At 48.6% G+C, this 17812-nt stretch overlaps 2 protein-coding genes across 6 annotated transcripts in view; one reads left to right on the top strand and one right to left on the bottom strand.

The window, feature by feature from the left end:
- WASHC4 (WASH complex subunit 4) overlaps window positions 1-2844 on the top strand; it is an 86486-nt gene extending 83642 nt beyond the window's left edge. Inside the window, exon 34 of the mRNA XM_027594925.1 lies at window positions 2826-2844. The gene's annotated coding sequence lies outside the window, so the exon portion shown is untranslated. The remainder of the gene's footprint in view (window positions 1-2825) is intronic.
- APPL2 (adaptor protein, phosphotyrosine interacting with PH domain and leucine zipper 2) overlaps window positions 1-17812 on the bottom strand; it is a 51176-nt gene that overhangs the window by 20625 nt on the left and 12739 nt on the right. For 4 of the 5 annotated variants that reach the window (XM_027594926.1, XM_027594927.1, XM_027594930.1 and 1 more), the window contains exons 3-8: window positions 11594-11653; window positions 10694-10765; window positions 7866-7953; window positions 4618-4659; window positions 4443-4501; window positions 3555-3701 (exon numbers count right to left, since the gene is read on the bottom strand). In XM_027594926.1, the coding sequence (XP_027450727.1) occupies window positions 3555-3701; window positions 4443-4501; window positions 4618-4659; window positions 7866-7953; window positions 10694-10765; window positions 11594-11653 (468 nt within the window). The remainder of the gene's footprint in view (window positions 1-3554; window positions 3702-4442; window positions 4502-4617; window positions 4660-7865; window positions 7954-10693; window positions 10766-11593; window positions 11654-17812) is intronic. The other variant, XM_027594928.1, reaches the window with a different exon arrangement.

Here is a 17812-nt window from a genome sequence, read left to right as displayed (position 1 = left end):
GGAGCTCTCCTACTGACAGGCCGGATGGAAACATCAGGGATAATGTGAGTTCACTGCTTGGCACATACCAGACCAGGGGCGTCGGTAGTTACTGACAATTATCTCTGATAGTCTCGTCATCAGCTCTTTTCCTCTGTGAATTCTAGATAGAAAGCTTCTGAGGGGCAAGGAGTAGGTCTCCACCTTTGCGTCTATAGGGGCTCCATCGGTGTGTGACACCTGACCTGCACAACGCTGGCCAGAACCAGACGAGGAGGAGGCGCAAACCCCAAAGGCCGCGGTGACCCCCGTCAGCCAGCCGTGCGTGGCTCGGAACACGAGCTGGACAGAGGATACGGCTGGAACACTACCCAGGGAAACTGGGCTAAAGACCCTTATGGGGCTCTTCCAACCCTGATGTCAACCCAGAGGGGAATGTGGGTGTGGAGGCAGCAGAGCTCTGGGCCTGAAAAGGTGCTCAGACTGGTGAGCTCCCTTCCGGCCTCCAACGTTCTGGGATGTGGGCTCCCTCTGCCCAGGGGAGGGTGGCCCTAAGAGGGCTCTGTCTCCTTTGAAAATAAAACTTCAATTGCTGGCTTTTGGGGAAGGGATAGAAGGAAGTCCTTACTTCCTGTGACTCTGGGGTATTCACTTCCCAGGAAGTCTGGGTTGCCTCACAAACCCTGAAGGGCAGGGGTAAGGGGAAGAGTGGCCACCTCTGTGTATTACTGACATCTGTAACCACCTGGCCCCAAAGCTCAAGTCTCCATTTCTTTCCATGGCAAGGCTTTAAAAAATCTGAATACTGGGTGTGAACTGCTCCATCTTACATGCCTGATCACAGAGAGCTAATAAGAGTTGCAAACCCTAGCCATGAGAAAAGGGAAAATGCTCCGCTTTGGACGTGGGTATTTTCTCACCCTCTATGCCAGCTCATGTGTCTGATCTGGAAGCGGCCCCTGCCCTGTGCAGTGGGCACAGAACTCGACGGCGCACCCCAATGAGGCTGGCACGTGTTGTCATGCTCACATCCTGGGGAAGTATGCACTCCCATGCCCTTAGTTTCCACAGGATAAAAACAGAGGATGATCACGATTCTCCTAATGCAAGGTAATCATGCAGGGAGCTGCTCTGGTCCCATGATCTTTTAATCATACAGAGCTCAAAACAGTAAATGCCATTCTGAATCTCTGAAACCTCAAATATCAAAGTCTGTTCAGGGAGCCTTCTGCATTTCTAAGGACACAGCCTCCCAGTGGCCTTCCTCTCCTTCCCCTCCCTGAACTCCTTGGAATTTATACTCCGAATTCCACGTCTCAGCTCCCCTGCTATTCTGCAAGTTCCTGGGGGTGGGGGGTGGGGGCTCCTGCAATCCCTCACTGATCTGAAGGAATGGAAGGGAGGGATGAGACCCTGTCTTCTCCAGCCACCTTTCATCAGATCTACCCTGTGAATACTACCCTGGACTTGATTTCTGTGATCTCATAAACCTGTACACAGCTTGCAAAATCTCTGTTTCAGGCATGACGACGGAATCGTGATTTCAGTGCAAGGGCCTGTTTAGCAACGGCCAGGGGAGGCAGAAATGAAGTCAAGCAGCTTGCACTTAAGTGGGTGGTGCCGAGAAGCCTGATTCAGGGCCACATCATCCAAAGACCCAGATTCTCACGCCTTCGTGAGCCGCAGGAAGTACAGTGGTCAGACGGCCATCGGCTAACAAAGGTAGACGCTTAGTCAACACTGATTTAAAAGGGCTGATGAGGCAGACGGAGAGCGAATGCTTTGGAATCATCCAAAAGATTCATGGGTTTAGACAACAACTGGTGTAAGTGAAGGAGCTATAGTTCTTGGCAGGATTTGAAGTCTACAGGGGGAGGGACTATTTGGTCTTGTGTCTTGAAATCTGGGTACTTTCCACATGAAAAGTAAAACATGCCATCCTCAGTCCTCGAAAATGCTGCTTCGGCCACCCAACGATGACATGACAGTGTGCGGCTCTTCTCCGTGTCGCCAGGCCCGGGAGTGCGGGGGCTGCTCCTGCAGCTGGGCCCCCTCTCCCTGGGGCGGCCTCCACTTAGAAAGCGCAGGCCAAGAGAAGCCGGTGTGGTACTTCAGGTGGAACAGAGTGGAAGCAGCCAGGAACAAGCCCATCCATTAGACCTGTGAGGCCCCTCCCTAACTAACCGGGTGCCCCAACCACTAACTGCTCAGCCTACAGCTGCTCATCTTTCTGAGGCTCAGTCCAGGCTCCCCTCTGACCCCGGGCCTCTAAAGAGCGGGGAGTCCTGCTCCACAGGCCCGGACTGTCAGTCCAGGGAGGGCAGACGGGACAGGAGGCGTTATTATAACGACAGCAAAGGCAGGACCGACGATCTCCAGCATGGCCAGGCCCTCCACCAGGCAGAGGTGCAGTAACTAAGGGAGGAGAGAGGCGGGTATCAGTGCCCACCATGAGGAAGCTGGACGCTGCCAGGGGTCTGCTACAGACCGGAGCCCGCAGCTGGACAGGGCTAGCTGTGGGTTCAACCCAGCTTTATGCAGATGACACAGACAGATTCTAGCGCTCTACTTAAATATCACCCCCTGAAGGCATCAGCTGACTCGAGTTACCTCATCATTCAACGTCATAACCACATTAAGAAGACGGATCACTGAGCTTGAATGCCTAAAGATCCTCCCTTGTTCCCCTTGCCCCTGAATGCTACTGACGCTGTGTTTTTTGAAATATATGTATTTTTTAACATGTGTTAAAAAAGAATAGATGCTCACACATGTGGAGTTTTAAAAAGTTGCTGACTTCTTTTCTTCTCAACATTCTGCTTCCTGACATCCCTTTCTGTTCCCAGGTTGTCGTCAGCTGAGAGAAGATTCCTGGGTGTGTTTCCTGAGTGCGGGGTGAGGTGCTAGAGTCCGTGTAAGTGGGGCTAGGGCACAGCAGGGATGGGGGGGGACACTCACGCCGGTCCCTGCCAGGCTGGTTGCTGCTGGGCCAGGGCCCTGCCCTGCCACTGGAGCATCCTGACAGATGGATGTTCAGGAGACCATTAACTGGGGGAAGAAGTCACATACATCCTGGACAGAGACTTGAGCAAACCATGGCAGTGTTTTGCCATGCCCTGGATGCCAAGGTGCCAGCCATGACCTCAGCAAGGAGAACAGCCCAGCTGAGGGTGACCCTCACCACCCAGAGCAGCATGGGACCGTGCAAGGGGTCCTGAGCTGTAGGCCCAGCTCCACCAACCTGAGCAGTCAGCTGCTTCTCAGAACATCAGATCAGGCCTGGCTCTCACTTCGCTCAGAGGCAAAGGGCCGCACCAGCCCCTCCCCATGGGAGGCTTGGGACCGAGGCCATCACTGTCTGCACGTACAGCCTGACAAGACCAGCTAACGATCAGCCAGCCCACCAGGAAGCTCTCCATGTGCTGAATCTAAGGAAGGTTCCAGGGAGGTGGTGCATTCGTGTTTCTTTCTCTGATGATGCTTTGGTTTCTCTTAAAGGCTAGCTCAGCAGGAATGCCAAGCTGTTCTCCCCAGCTGGCTCAGGTCTTAGCCCTTAGGGGAAGGGCATGGCGTACCTGTCCGTGGGCAAAGCCTATCATGGGCTCCATCATGGCTACACGCTTCCTGTACTGCAGCGCGTTGAGGGCGCAGTAATACTGAAGGGAAGAGAGGTGCTGTTTCCGCCGTGTGGCCGCCACCTCTTTCACGACATCTGTCTTCACCTGGGTGAGAGGCGGAAGGAAAACGTCAGGCTGTCTGATGGATGTGGCAATTCTGTAAGAGCATGAAGCTTCAACAGTGTGCGTTTACTCACGAGACCCATTTCTGCAACCAATACAATAAAACTCAGATAAGGTTCCACCTTATGTTTTAAAAACTCCCAATTAAAAATACCAAAGTATTAGCATCTCTGTGCTTGTGGGGCTGCCCTGGGGTGAAGCCAATTACTCTCAGATCCCTTAGGAGAACAATATGGTAGCATGCACTGAAAGCCACATTTTAGTTCACTCATAAGATTGTATTCCAAGGAAATAATTTAGCTCAAGGAAATCATGCAACAGAAGTAGGAATTTAGATGCATTAAAATGGTCAATATCATCTACAGTAGCAAAAAAGCATGAGTGAAAGAAGCAGAGTCAACACCCAGGGCAAGAAATTCAAGTGACCTGAATACGTATGAGGCAGACAAGCACGAGGTACCAAGCTTGAGTTGAGAAATCATTGTGCAAATGTAATTATACAATGGTTCCAAGCTGGTGTTTAATAAACCAGATTGAAAAGCTAGAATAGGGAGGTAGAAGTCTACTTATGAGATTCAGAATAAGTAATTAAAAATCTACGTATATGAAAGAAGAAAAAGAATTCATCAAGGTACCCTCAATGCCACGAATTCACAGCAGGAGCACAGAAAAGGAGCTTAAGTAAACGAGGTGAAAAACAGCATGTCAGGTAGGTATTCTTACCTTCTCATTCTCCTTTTTTTTAGGAAGCCTGCTATATTTTGCCATTGAGAGGTCATGCTCTAAAAATAAAGAGGCATTTTAGCTCCCAGATGGGTTGAAAGGCAAGAACATTCATTCAGCATCTCCAGCCACATGCATACTAAACCCACGCGCCAAGAATGGAGAGGATACCTACCATTACTGGCGAGTCCAAAAAGATCCTTTAAAGTGCTAACCTCTGAACAAGAGAAAACAAACATCTTAGAGCAAAGAAAAATAAAATACGCCAACCCAGAGCTCTGTGCTTCCCCAAGAAAAGAAAAGTCTATGTGTGGAAGGAGGAAGGCTCTGTGAGCACCTCCTCAGGGCCTCTGCCCTCACACGGCTCTGGCCTCCTGGTTGGGAATCCTGGTCTGACTGGAGTTTATGGCTTCAGCTGCATCCCAAACTTGGGACCCTGACTGCCCTTCAGGCCACTCCTTATAGACAGCATTTGGGGGTCCATGAAGCAGAGGGCACTCGGGCGGATGTGGGCTGGAATGTGTGGTGGCCAGGTACTCTTCATGGAGCCCTGGAGTGTACACTGGAGACCTGGAGATTGGCCCCCAAGAGTGTTTTAATACCTCTTTCCTCACCATACCCGGACCACACCTAGAACCTAGAGTGCCTTGTTGCTGGCCATTTTAACATCTGGCAAAGCCACCACTAACAAAGGAATATGGGATCCTTGTTTTAATGAAAAAGTCTGAAGCCGTCTAGCATATGGTACCTGCGACAAGCCAACAAACACCACTATTACCCCCTGTGGATGCCGCACCCCCTCACGCACCGTGAGGTGTAACAAAGTCCAAGACCAAAAAAACAACAAGGTCAACAAGGGTGATAGCTGTCCAAGGTTAAAGACTTAAAAACAGGGGCGTCTGGGTGGCTCAGTTGTTAAGCATCTGCCTTCAGCTCAGGTCATGATCCCAGGGTCCTGGATCGAGCCCCGGATCGGGCTCCCTGCTCAGCGGGGAGCCTGCTTCTCCCTCTCCCACTCCCCCTGCTTGTGTTCCCTCTCTCGCTGTGTCTGTCAAATAAATAAATAAAATCTTTTAAAAAAGAAAAAAACACAAAGACATCTAAAAGAAAGCGATACTTTCTACTACTCTACCACAATCCAGTTTTGCTTCATTAAAGAAAGGAAAGCATTTTCATACCTTTTATGTCTTTTTCAGTTTGCCTCAAAACTGCCTCCAGCTTTTCAATCTCTCTTCCCGTTATTCTTACTCTTTTTGGTGTCGGTCGCTTTCTGCCTCTGTGGGCCTGCCTTTCCCTTTCTTCCCCTCTCCCTTTTACTTCCTGTTGGAGCACTTTCAGGGTTTTACACTTCCCTGGTCAAATAACTTCCCTACCAGCTTTTGTGTTCTCTTCATTCAGATATGTACTTATATTGGTGCATAAATGAAAAAGGCAGCGAAATGTCAGATAAAAATCATCACAGCAGAGGGGAGGCCAGATTCTAACCTGGTTCTCAGGCTGACTCAAGTATGACCCAGGCCAAACCCTTCAAACTTGCGTGTTGGTGTGGTCAGAGGAGGTTACTTTGATGCACTGTTTCCATAGATACCTAAGAGGCTTTTCTTTTTACTACTCCCACATAGTTTTATTCTCTTAAAAAAAAAAAAAAAATCACCATCCTGGGCAAATACTACTAATCCACACTTGAGCTCTTCAGGATTGACGAAGGCCCGGTCGTTACCACTGCCCGCACCCTCTGCCCCGGGCTGCCTCCCATCACAAAGCTGAAAGACACAAATCCGACAATGTAGGTCTTGCGGGGGAGGGGTGATTATTTTCTGTCTAAAAGACTTGGAGTTTTTTTTAAAATGATATCTCCACACATTTCTATGATTTTATTTAGAGAAAGTCTTTATGAAAAAATGCACCCAGACTCTCAGTTCGTATTGGATAATCAGTGCAGGACTTCATGTAGGTTTAGGATGTACATGCAATGATAGATGAGCAACACTCAAAGCCACTAAAAACCCTGCTCAAGCGAGATTTCTCCTTACACAAGCTGACATTTCATTTATTGTTCTTTGTCAGGTTTCAGTGCTGTTCAACCGCCCTTGGCAAATGTTGATGCCAGGTCTACCCCGCTCCCTAAAGCCTCAGGCGACACGATCACCGGGAATCTCCAAGTGAGGAGGGGAAAGAACATGATCTTTAAGATGTACTGCATCTTTTCTGCCTGAATAAATTTTACATTTTAAGGTGTTTTATATATATACATATATATACACATATATACACACACACACACACACACACACACACACTTTTTTAAGATTTTATTTATTTGAGAGTGAGAGAGCAAGCATGAGGGGGGTGGGGGTGGGGGAAGAGGCAGAGGGAGAAGCTGACTCCCCACTGAGCAGGGAGCCTGGAGGAGGGGCTTGATCCCAGGACCCTGGGATCATGACCTGAGCCGAAGGCAGGCACTTAACTGACTGAGCCACCCAGGTACCCCTGAAGAGGAAGTAGTATCCTGAACAGATCTCTTAGTACTCAGTTTAGACTTTTTTAGCCAGCAATTTTTTACATCAGTGTTCCAGAAAATACAATTCTTTAATCTCTAAGCAATGAATATTTTCGATGACATAAAGAACAAAAAGACTAGAAAGTTTGGGTTCCCTTTTATAATATCAACTATGTTTTTTTCAAGATTTTGGTTCTTTTTTATTCATTTTTTGACTATCTTGATTTCCAAGAGACATAAAATTACTCTAAAATTTTGCTTTGGTTTTTGGCTGAAGAACCAAAATTAGTCCAAAAGGGCAACCAGGCTCTCTGAACCAGTCCCAGATCTGCCCACCCACTAAAATGTGAGCTCCTGGAGACCAGGGAGCTCATCTGCCTTGTTCATGGCTGCAGCCCAGGGTCTAGTACAGGTAAAGCATGGTCCCCGCCCCTCCGTCCCTCTCTAAGGCACCTACTTTACATTCCAAAGCATTCATGGCTCCGCCAAAACAGCATGCCTTTACAAATGCTCCGAACCAGTAATATAAACCTTGCCATCTTTGTCTCCTTGGTAAACACTTACTCATCTCTCAAAACCCAGCACAAAGATCACCTTCTCCAGGAAGCCCTCCCTGGTACCCTAACGTCAAAAAGGTAATCACACCTTTCTGTGTGCTGTCTTGTACCTCTCTGTCTTGTTGCCCTTAACACATGATGTTATGACTGTCTGTTTTCAAGCCAGTTTTCTCATTAGCCTGTAACCTCCTTTAGGCGAGCCAAGAACACAGTGGAGATTCAATGGAAGTTAGCTAAACTGAAGTGCTCAGAAAAAGAAGGGCATTTCTCAATGATGCACATATTTAAAGAAATTAGTACAGTCAGAACAATTATGAAATGAATTGATATTTTCAAGGTAATTGGCACTGAACTCAGTAACTTTACCTGTGAGATCCTTTTCTCGAAATTGTATAATAGGTAGAACCATTGTGTCTGCCAACTGTTTAGCCAGCTCTGTATGGAGAACATTAAGCTGAAAAAAAGAGAGAAATCTTACTGAAAAAAAATTATACCCACTATAACCGACACTGACTACTACACAGGATCACAGTGAACACTTCTGTGTGGTTTAAGAGTTCTGTTACACTTCCTTAGCAAATAAACAACCCTTCATAAAGCTGCAAATGATATAGGCCTAGAGGTTTTAAAACTAAATGCGCGGTTCTGAGCTGGCCTCAGTTAGGTTTGCTAAAGGAGTCTCTAAACCCATGGCTACGGTCTATGTACGGTGCAAACCCTGGTTGTGTTCTCAGGTTAAGCCACACCAGCTGGAGGAGGGAACGTCACGTTCATGTGCATGCAACGAACACAGCTCACTGGGAGCACTCACTTCGGGTCACACTTGACCAGGCCACCGTAAGTTCTCTCCCTCTCAGAACGGCCAAAGTCACACTTGAAAGACTGGCCTGCTGGGAGCCCATTAACCTGACAACCATAGCAGCTGTGGGCCTGGGAATTACTCTGGAGAAAGAAGGGTCCCCACTGAAACCTCAGATCCCAGGCCTCTGTTCTTTCAAAGAGCAAGCTGACTGTATTCAAATGGGATCCTCCTCACCAAGTAATTTTATTTTGATTCTTTCTCTCCTTCCACCTTGTCAAGGCCTTTCTAAATCCTGTTGTAAATGGTGCAAAAGAAATAAGTCATCGCCCCTCAGCACTACCATTTTTGAGTCCTTTTTGCATGCCAGAGTTACATGCTTTATATCACTTGGTTCTCACCCACTCTGAGGGTCAGGTCTTACTTATTATACCCACGTAACAGGTAGGCAAACAACTCTCCAAATCCAGAACAGCAAAGAGGTGGAACAGCTTTTCATCCTGGGCTACTAGAATCTGAACTCCAGGCTTTTCCTATTACACCGTGCTGGATATAGAGTCTTTTATGCTCACAAAGTTGCCCAAACTTCAAATGTTTGGTGATCTAGACATCAGCAACAAACACAGATATTACTGAAGATGTTCTGGGATTCCTGGTTGGTGAACAAAGGGAAACCACCCACCAATCTGTTTTGCAGTGTGCATTCGGCAAAGTTTCGCTTTCACGCACGCAGGCCTCCACACCAAGAGGCTTGTTTGAGAACCCCTGATGGGGCCAAGCTTCCGGGAGGCCATGATACCACCTATAAAATCACATTCCCAGCCTTCCAGCCTTTGGGAATGATTCTCCCCCACTTTGGTGGGGATTCACTCCCCACCAAAAGAATCATCATTCCTGCCCATGAAAGTAGCGTTGTAAGTAAGTATCTTAAACTGGAGATACAGGTTCTGGGGGTTTGAGGACTAACCACATTTCCTTAGCAACTGGCTCTGGTCAAGAAAAGACCTGAGTTCAGCGGATGCAGCCCGCTGCTTCTCCCCCTGGGCTCCTTATTCATGGTGAATTAGGAAACATTCATCTCCTCACTTCCAAAAAAATTACTTTTTGCTCCTACTTTTTTCCATTCATGATCTTCCTATCTGGAAAAGATATCCACCCATTTTAAACGTTCATTTTGAGGAGAGAGTCGTGGAAGAAAGGATGAAGCTCAAAAAGAACTGGATGACGAGTTCTCTGTTATATCCCCAGTGCCTAGAACAGCACCTACCACACAGTGGGTGGCCAATATGTGTTTGCTGAATGAATATCAACTTGCTGGGTTGGTTTGTTGAATGAATGACAATGCAATCAGTACAATTTTATATGAATGTTAGTTTCTCATTTTATAAACTGAAGACAGTATCTCCTTTACATCAGCGACTGAACAGGTAAATGGCACCTGCGTGTTGTTTTTCGCTTCTTCTTTATCATAATTTTCTACTGTAAGTACTGCAAGCTCCTTGACAGGTGAAATACCCATTTCATACCGACCCAATTCTGCAGAGGGTTCTGCTCAGCACCAGTAGCCTCTGAGCTGGGGTGTTTATTACAAATAGGATTTATGTACCTCTCTTATAACAATAGCTGTGTTTCACAAATGGTCCAAATGTGTTATACAAGACAGCTACAAGAACAGTTGTATGAAACCCCCTGTGGTGGGGGAGTCATGCCCAGCCTCTTCCTCCCCCAAAGAAATGTACATCCAGAACATCTGGAAATTTAGGAACAAGGTCTCTACAGATGTAATGAAGGACCTCGGAATGAGATCATCCTGAGTTACCCAGGCAGGCCCTAATCCAATGATAATGTCCCTATAAGAAGAGAAGACACAGATGGAAGGGGTGAAGTGGGGTGAGGAGGAGGCCGTGGGAAGGCACAGGCAGAGACTGGAGGGAGGCAGCCCCACGCCAAGGGACGCCCAGGGCCACCAGAAGCCGGCAGAGGCCAAGAAGGCTTCCCCCTCAGGCTTCTGGAGGGAGCCTGGCCTTGCCAACAACTTGATTTCATACTTCTGGCCTCCAGAACTGGGAACAAATAAGTGTCTATCGTTTTAAGCCACCTACTTGTAATTTGTTACAAGCAGCTGGAGAAACCAATACACCCTTCTTGGGAAAATGAATTCTCAGAAATCTTTCTCTTGGTCCATTATTCATGTATAACAAAGCCTTTCGCCTCAAACCAGAAACAAATATAATCGCATACAACCTGTCTTGTGAAATGAGCCTCGGAAGAGCAACAAGTTGAGATATCTTCTTAAATATTTGAGTAGATACATACAATGGGAAGTGGGCCAACACAAAGATGAAAGAAAGTTCAAGAAAGAATCAAATAAAATTTTGCCGTGTTTCGATCTTACCTCATCTACCACTTTGGAAAAATAGTGGAGTGTAGAAATTACTTCCTCATCGCCTTTGCCAAGAGCAAAATTCTAAGACCAGAGAATAAAAGACCCAGGTGTTAAGGCCTGGAGAGTCAGTGCTGCCTTACCCCCATCCCAGCACCCTCCAACCAGCTCCCACTCTGCTCCCGAGCGCACATCGCGTCACGGTGTCTATCTGCAGAAAACGAGTGCGCTCGCCACTTCCTCCCCAGCAATGCACTCAGTCGCCCCCCCCCCCCCCCAAGCTATTCCTTTGTTGGCCATCACCCTTCTTCTGTCTGGACATAACGGCATCTTTGAGTTTATTTCCTGGAACTGGGTTATTTCCCGGAATTTGATTCATTTGTAGCCCCTCAGATCATGAACCCTCAAGGCAGTGGGTGACTTCTGTAGGCTAATTAGAATACATCATAAAGACTTTGGGATAATCACCAGTTAGAATTTATCAGGGGAAAGGAAAAGGCAAGACAAAACAAAAACAAAAACAAAACAAAAACAAAAAAACACCAAAAAACAAAAACAGGAGTGGACCATGAACAAAAAGAAGGAAATCAAAGTCTCTCAAGGATGCCCTTGGAGAATTCCTTTTTTTGTTTGTTTTTTAAAGATTTTTATTTATTTATTTGACACAGAGAGAGAGACAGTGAGAGAGGGAACACAAGCAGGGGGAGTGGGAGAGGGAGAAGCAGGCTTCCCACGGAGCAGGGAGCCCGATGCGGGACTCGATCCCAGGACCCTGGGACCATGACCTGAGCCGAAGGCAGATGCTTAACGACTGAGCCACCCAGGCGCCCCCCCTTGGAGAATTCCTTAAAAGAACTCCATTTACGAGAGTCCCGAGCATAGCATCCACATGCCACATAAATACCCAGTTACCTGTTTTTCATATGCTAGCAGCTGCTTAGAAAGCTGCTGAGTGGCCAGGCACATCTCATTCTGCAGGGAGAAGAGAAAAGCAGGTAAGGTGTGTCCAACACATGTAAAGTCACCAAAAAAAAAAAAAAAAAGCCACCTCAGAGAATCCCTTAAAAAAATGTATGAGTTGTGTCTGTAAAATAATAGTTCGCTCAGGAATTATTTGGAAAACAAGACCAAAACACATTAAAAAGGTTAAAGCTTGCTTTTCTCTGCCCATCATTTACAAATTACTGCTCCTTCTAGTCAGTCAGTACAAAAATGTAGTGAGCGATGATGCTGTACCCAACATCCAACAGAGACGCCGCCCCTGTCCTCACATGATTTACTGGGAAGCAGACAGCAAAAAACAGTTACAAGCATGATGAGAACCGCAAAGGAAAGCATGGATGTGTTAGGAGGCTCTAACAGGAGGACGCAGATGGTCTCCAAGGAAGAGTGGTTCTAAGCGGACCCCTGCAGACAGACTAGGAGTTAGCCACGGGAACCAGCTTTCCGGAAGGAGGGACCAGCATGTGGAAAGCAGCCCCGACTGTCTGAAGAGCGATGAGCATAGCCAGAGCAAGGGGTGCAGGTGTGCAGGTGAGACGAGGCTGGCCGTGCGGGCACAGTGAGGGCACGCAAGCCTCCGCGGTCCACATTTCGACTAAGGGCAACAGGACTTTCTGCGGCACTGTGACATCATCAGATCCAGCAAACCCAAGAGGGCTAGGTCGGTCCTGCTGGATGGGGACACAGAAGCACGGCCGCACTGCCCTGGGAGGCCTGTTTCAGGCCACTGTCACTGGCCCACATCGTTCATCTTCCTCTTCTCTGGTTTATCCCTCTCATCTCTGGCTGTGGGGCAGTTTTCCACCACAAGCCTCCCACAATCGATGCCCTCTGCCGAGAACACGTGTCTTCCGTTTCTAAAGCTCAGTGAAAACTTCTCTTCAGATTCAGGACTCACTCCCAACAGAGGGGCAGGGCCACAGGGTCTGACTGTGGAGAAGGAGGGGAGGGCGCCAGCTGGCCTTGGCCTTCGCTTACTTTCTAATTCTCTCGGGCCCGCTGTCCCTTCAGGGGCAAGGCCTGAGCTCTGCAGGGGCTTGTTTTCTTTCTCGTGGTCTTCTTCTGCAAGACCCATCAGAATCCTAATCCTACTTTCTTCAACCCTCTTTGCTGAAAACTAGCCAACCTGTTCCCTGACTTCCTTCATCAGCCCCAAGGAACAGGCATCAACTGACCCTGAAACAAGCACATCTAAGTTCCTGGCTTTGGCATCCTACCAGGGTGCCACTCCTTTCAAAACAAAACAGAGCTGGCGACCATGGAGCCAAGAGGAAGGCAGGTGAACAAATGCACAAGCACTAGGCCCCGCACTGAGGGAGGGGGTGCAACAGCTCCCAGCACACAGCAGCCTCTCGACAAATGTGTGATGAGTGAATGCACAAACAAGGTTAGAAGACTCCTCTAAATTCCCGGTTTAAGACAATACTTGGAATCAGAGGTCAGGGGAAAATACTTCCTAACTCTACAAGGTGACATCACAATGAGGGGGGTGGCATGATAAAATACCAAGAATGGACAGCATGAAACAATCAGCCAAGAAATCGGCCCGCCGACATCTCCAGCAGAGCTGTTTGGAAGGTCAAAGTGCACGGGAAAGGGTCTTGACCCACTCACTGGGCTGACAGCCTGTTGTATCAGAAAATCCCTCGGTCCTCTTCTCTGAGTTAGTAACGGAGGGTTTAGGGTGGATTTGCTTAAAGCTACTTTAGCATCTGCCCGGGGGCAGCACCATGTGGACTGGGATTTGCAGACCTACAGAATCATCCTAACCACAGCAGCTAGCACGGAGAGGATTTAGTCCATGGCAGATGGCCACACCAAGTGTATTCCATGTGTTACCTCATTTAATTCTGACAACCCTGTAAGGTAGGTTCTGATTATTAACTCAATTTTACAGATGAAGAAATGGTAGCACAGAAAGGTTGAGACACTTGCCCAAGGTCACACAACTACTTAGCAGCAGGGTTGGGATGTGAGCCCACCTCTGTCCCATTCTAAGATCCACACACTTAAACACTACTCTCCAAGATCCCAAGTCCTGCTAAGAGCTGAGGCGGCCTATGCCTTAGCCTAAAGTTGACAAACTTTTCCTCTAAGGGGCCAGATAGACATTACTTGTGGAGATGGTCTCTGTCACAACTACACACTCTGCTGTTGGAACATGAAAGCAGCCATAAACAAGACAGCAAGGAATGACTGTGGCTTCCTTCATTTAAACATTATTTACAAAAATAGGAAGCCAGCCCAAGGGTGTAAATTGTTGATCCTGCTTTAGATATTAAACGTCTCTAGAGACCCACCCTCAGGAAGCTCTCCATTAGGCCACAATATTTCAAATTCAAGGAACATTTTCCATTTTTTTTTAAAAGATTTTATCTATTTGAGAGAGAGAGAGAGAGAGAGAGAGCACAAGGAGGGGGAGCCTCAGGCAGAGGCAGAGGGAGAGGCAGGCTCCTGCTGAGCAAGGAGCCTGATGTGGGTCTCGATCCCAGGACCCTGGGATCAGGACCTAAGCCAAAGGCAGACGCTTAACCAACTGCGCCACCCAGGTGCCCCCATTTTCTACTCTTTTAAGTCATTCTTTATTTTAGCTAAATCTAAAATATTAATGCCCCATATCTGTATCCTTTAGAGACTGGTCAAAAGATATGATAACTACCCTCCCTGCCTTCAAACTAAGCAAGAAGCACGGGCTACTTGGATTCTTCTCTACCACTGAGTGGCAAACACTCCAAAGGGAATAATGGAAAACCTGCCAGAGCACCGCCGGCATCAGACTGCACCCAGGCTACCTACCGGTGTGTGTGTGGGGGGGGTGCTCCCGGGCTGCCTGCACAAAGCCAAGAAGGGGGCACAACATTCAACTGCTGCTCTCCACAACTACTGTGTACAACTGGACTCTGCCAGGTCTCGCCCCGAAACACCTTGTGAAAATGCTGTGTATTTTCAGATGTGTGTGATTCCAGGCTGCAAGATTCTGCTCGGCCAGTATGATCTCACTGGGAACAAATGACAGGTCCAAAACAGCCTGTCAACGGCCCTGAAAAGTGAACTTCTGTGCAGAGCACATGCCATGAACAATCTTTTGAACTAGACCAACTTTAATCTTACACTTAATCTATTGTACACAGAGGTTTTATGAAATGCTTTGCCCACATCAGCCAATTAATCCACACCCTGTGAGGTCAGCCCACACAATTATCTCTGCAACAAGGCTTGCAAAACTGGAGCTTGGGTGCAGAGTAAATATTAGCAATAGCAATAACACAGACAGCTGCTAACATTCAGCGAGTCTTTTCTAAGTACCGACAGTGCTGTTAAGTGCTTTTCATATTTTACCACATTTAATCCTTACAGTGCACCTATCAGGTACGGTCTATTACCAAATGAGGAGACAGAGGCTCAGAAAGGATAATAACTTTCTAAAATCACAACTAATATCCGGCAAGGCAAAGACCCAATGCAGATCTGCTGGACTTGAAATCTAAATGCCACGTTTTTAACACTATGCTATTTCCAATCTAAAGTGCAAACCTGTTATCTGGCTGGTACTCAGTGGGCATGTCTCGCTAGGCCCATGGGTAGGAACATAAATCCCACACTTTTTTCTAGCTGTGGTTCAGCAACAGAAGTGGCCTAAAATTTAGACTCTAAATAGAGTTACACGAGTCAGATTTCTGTGACATTCTGGAACCACTCTTTGGCTATTCACTACGCTATCTAATGCCTGCTAAGAATCCTTAAAAAAGATAACCCAGTGATGTGTTTACTGACAGCATCTCCTACATGACATCGAACCTCCACGGCTCCTGTCAAGGCAGAAATACCAGTGGTCAGCAAACCTGAAAGAAAAACCAAGCTTTAAGCAAAGGACTGTTTATCTTGGGGTGGCACAGAGCGCTCCGGCCACTGTCACTGTCACCTGAAACCACCCGGAGGCCCCTGCTGGTGGCACATCCATGGTGGATGGCAATGGTGAGGTTGGGAGAGGGGCAGAGGAAGTCCCCTGGGGTCAAAGTCACCATGTAGGCCTTTGCTTCCATCCCAGCCACGTTGCCTTAAGCCCAGGCGTGGAAAGTCTCGGTCACCACGTGCTTACCACCAAGCCGGGGTCGAGGAGTCCTCGAGCTGGGCCGCGCACAGGAGTAGTGAGGAGCATGAGGAACCAAGGCAGGACGCTGTGCTGGGGGGCAGGCCATGAGGGGTGCCCACTGGGGACGGGGACGTTACCCTGGAGTCAATAGGGAAGCCCCGAGCCACGTGCGCAGGAGAGTGACAAGATCCGACTTGAGCAGAGGAAAACTCAGGAGTGGCTGTGGTGTCGAGGAGCACTGAAGGGGTCATGGCAGGAGGCTCGGGAGACCACCCGAAGAGGTCGAGCGAGGGATGAGAACAGTCTCCAGAAAGTGGAGAAGGTGGTGGAGACCTGGGAGATTGTTCTGAGGCAAAAACAACAGCGTGCAGTGCGTGAGGGAGGAGGAGAAATCAAAGAAAGCCAGCCTCCAGTGGGAGGGCTGCGGGGAGGCCCCGCAGCCGAGCTGTGCTGGCGCTCAGCTGCAGATGTCCACAGCTCAGTCCTTTCCTCCACAGCCGCAGCACCACCGGCTCCAACGCTCCGAGGGGCCAGGCCTGGTGCGGGCACTGGAGCCAGAGAGTCGGCTCTCTGGGATCTCACAGTCCAGAGGGGCAGGGAGACCGCACTCACTGCACCGGAAGAGCTCGCGCCAACGAGTGCACGGGGCATCTGGGCACAGGGGCGCGCTTCGGCTGAGGAGGGAGAGCAGGAAGGAAGGAAAGGTGCCAGACACCTCGGAGGTGATGTCTTCAAGCCGGGAAGGCCGTTTGTCAGGGCAAGGGGTTGATGGGGATTGTTGGCAGCAGGAATGGCAGAGCAAACTCTCAAGACATGTGGAGGGCCTGGCACATTCCGGAACAGCCAACCACGGGGCTAGAGGAGTAGGCTGATACTCAGTTCGTGAAGAGCTTTGCGCACCTTGCTGAGGAGTTCGAACTCAACTGCACTGGGAGCCAGGGAAGCACGTGAAGACAGGGAGGGAGGGAGGTTTGGATGGAGGAGGGACTGAAAGGGGAAGACATCTCCGGAAGGCAGGAAGATGGATCAGAGTGCTGCGTCGGGTAAGAGCGGAGCACTCACTCCCCACAGCACCAATAGGCCAATGTCTTGAATAAAGACCCAGAGACAAGGACTAGAAACAGACTTTGAAATGGCCAGGCTTGCCGAAGGGATCCTAGCTCTGGAAGCAAATAGAGACGAAGCAGAGGAGGATTCCAGTGCGATTCTGCAGAACTTAAGGGGCAGGCAGCAACAGGATGCCAAGAAAGGGGAAAGACCGAGAAGGACGGGCAGAGAATGAGGAGGAGACCGGAAGGGACCTTGTCACAGGAACCAAAGCAAGACCACTTCAAGGGGGGGGGGTGTCATTAAAGGATCAGGTCTTTGCCCAGGGCCCAAGGGTGGAGAGGCTGCGATTTAGGCAGTAGGCCGCCCCCGCAGCAAGGGGAGGAGGGAGGCCAGACCGAGGAGCGGGCATCAACCATCCAGTGAGGAAGTGAAGAGAGCAAGTATAGACTGCTCTGTCAACAAAGTCAGGATCAGAGGACCAAGCTTCTATTTAACCCAAATGACAGCCCCAGTATAACGTGCTATCTTAACTACTGTTATTTTAAGACTTAGAAGATGATTAACACCCAGAGCCCTTCGTGCCGGGAACTGATCGTAGTCCTTCAAGGGTAAACTCTATTAACCTTCACAATAATCAATGAGGTGGCCACGATTATGGTCTCTGTTACCTGATAAGGAAATTCAGGCAAACAAGTGACCCTCCCAACATCACACAGCAGGTGGCCAAGCCAGCACTGGAACTCAGATCTGATGAGCTCAAGGCCACCCCTTAACCCTTGTACCTAAGTGAATGAGCCTCGTCCAGAATCATCTTTCATATTAATCTGAACGCCGTAAAGCCATCCTGAGGAAAAGCTGTAGGTCCTGCACGCAAAACAAGTGCAGGAACCCCGGTCTCCAAAGCGGTTTCTAGAAACCACTCAGGCTCTCTGCTCCCTCACTGAAGCTACATACATATTTCTCCTCAGTCCCTGTCGTATCAACCT

This window comes from Zalophus californianus, chromosome 9, assembly GCF_009762305.2.
Source record: "Zalophus californianus isolate mZalCal1 chromosome 9, mZalCal1.pri.v2, whole genome shotgun sequence".
Taxonomy (NCBI): Eukaryota; Metazoa; Chordata; class Mammalia; order Carnivora; family Otariidae; genus Zalophus; species Zalophus californianus.
Note: the sequence above shows the minus strand (reverse complement) of the source record. Positions and strands in the feature narration are given on the sequence as shown.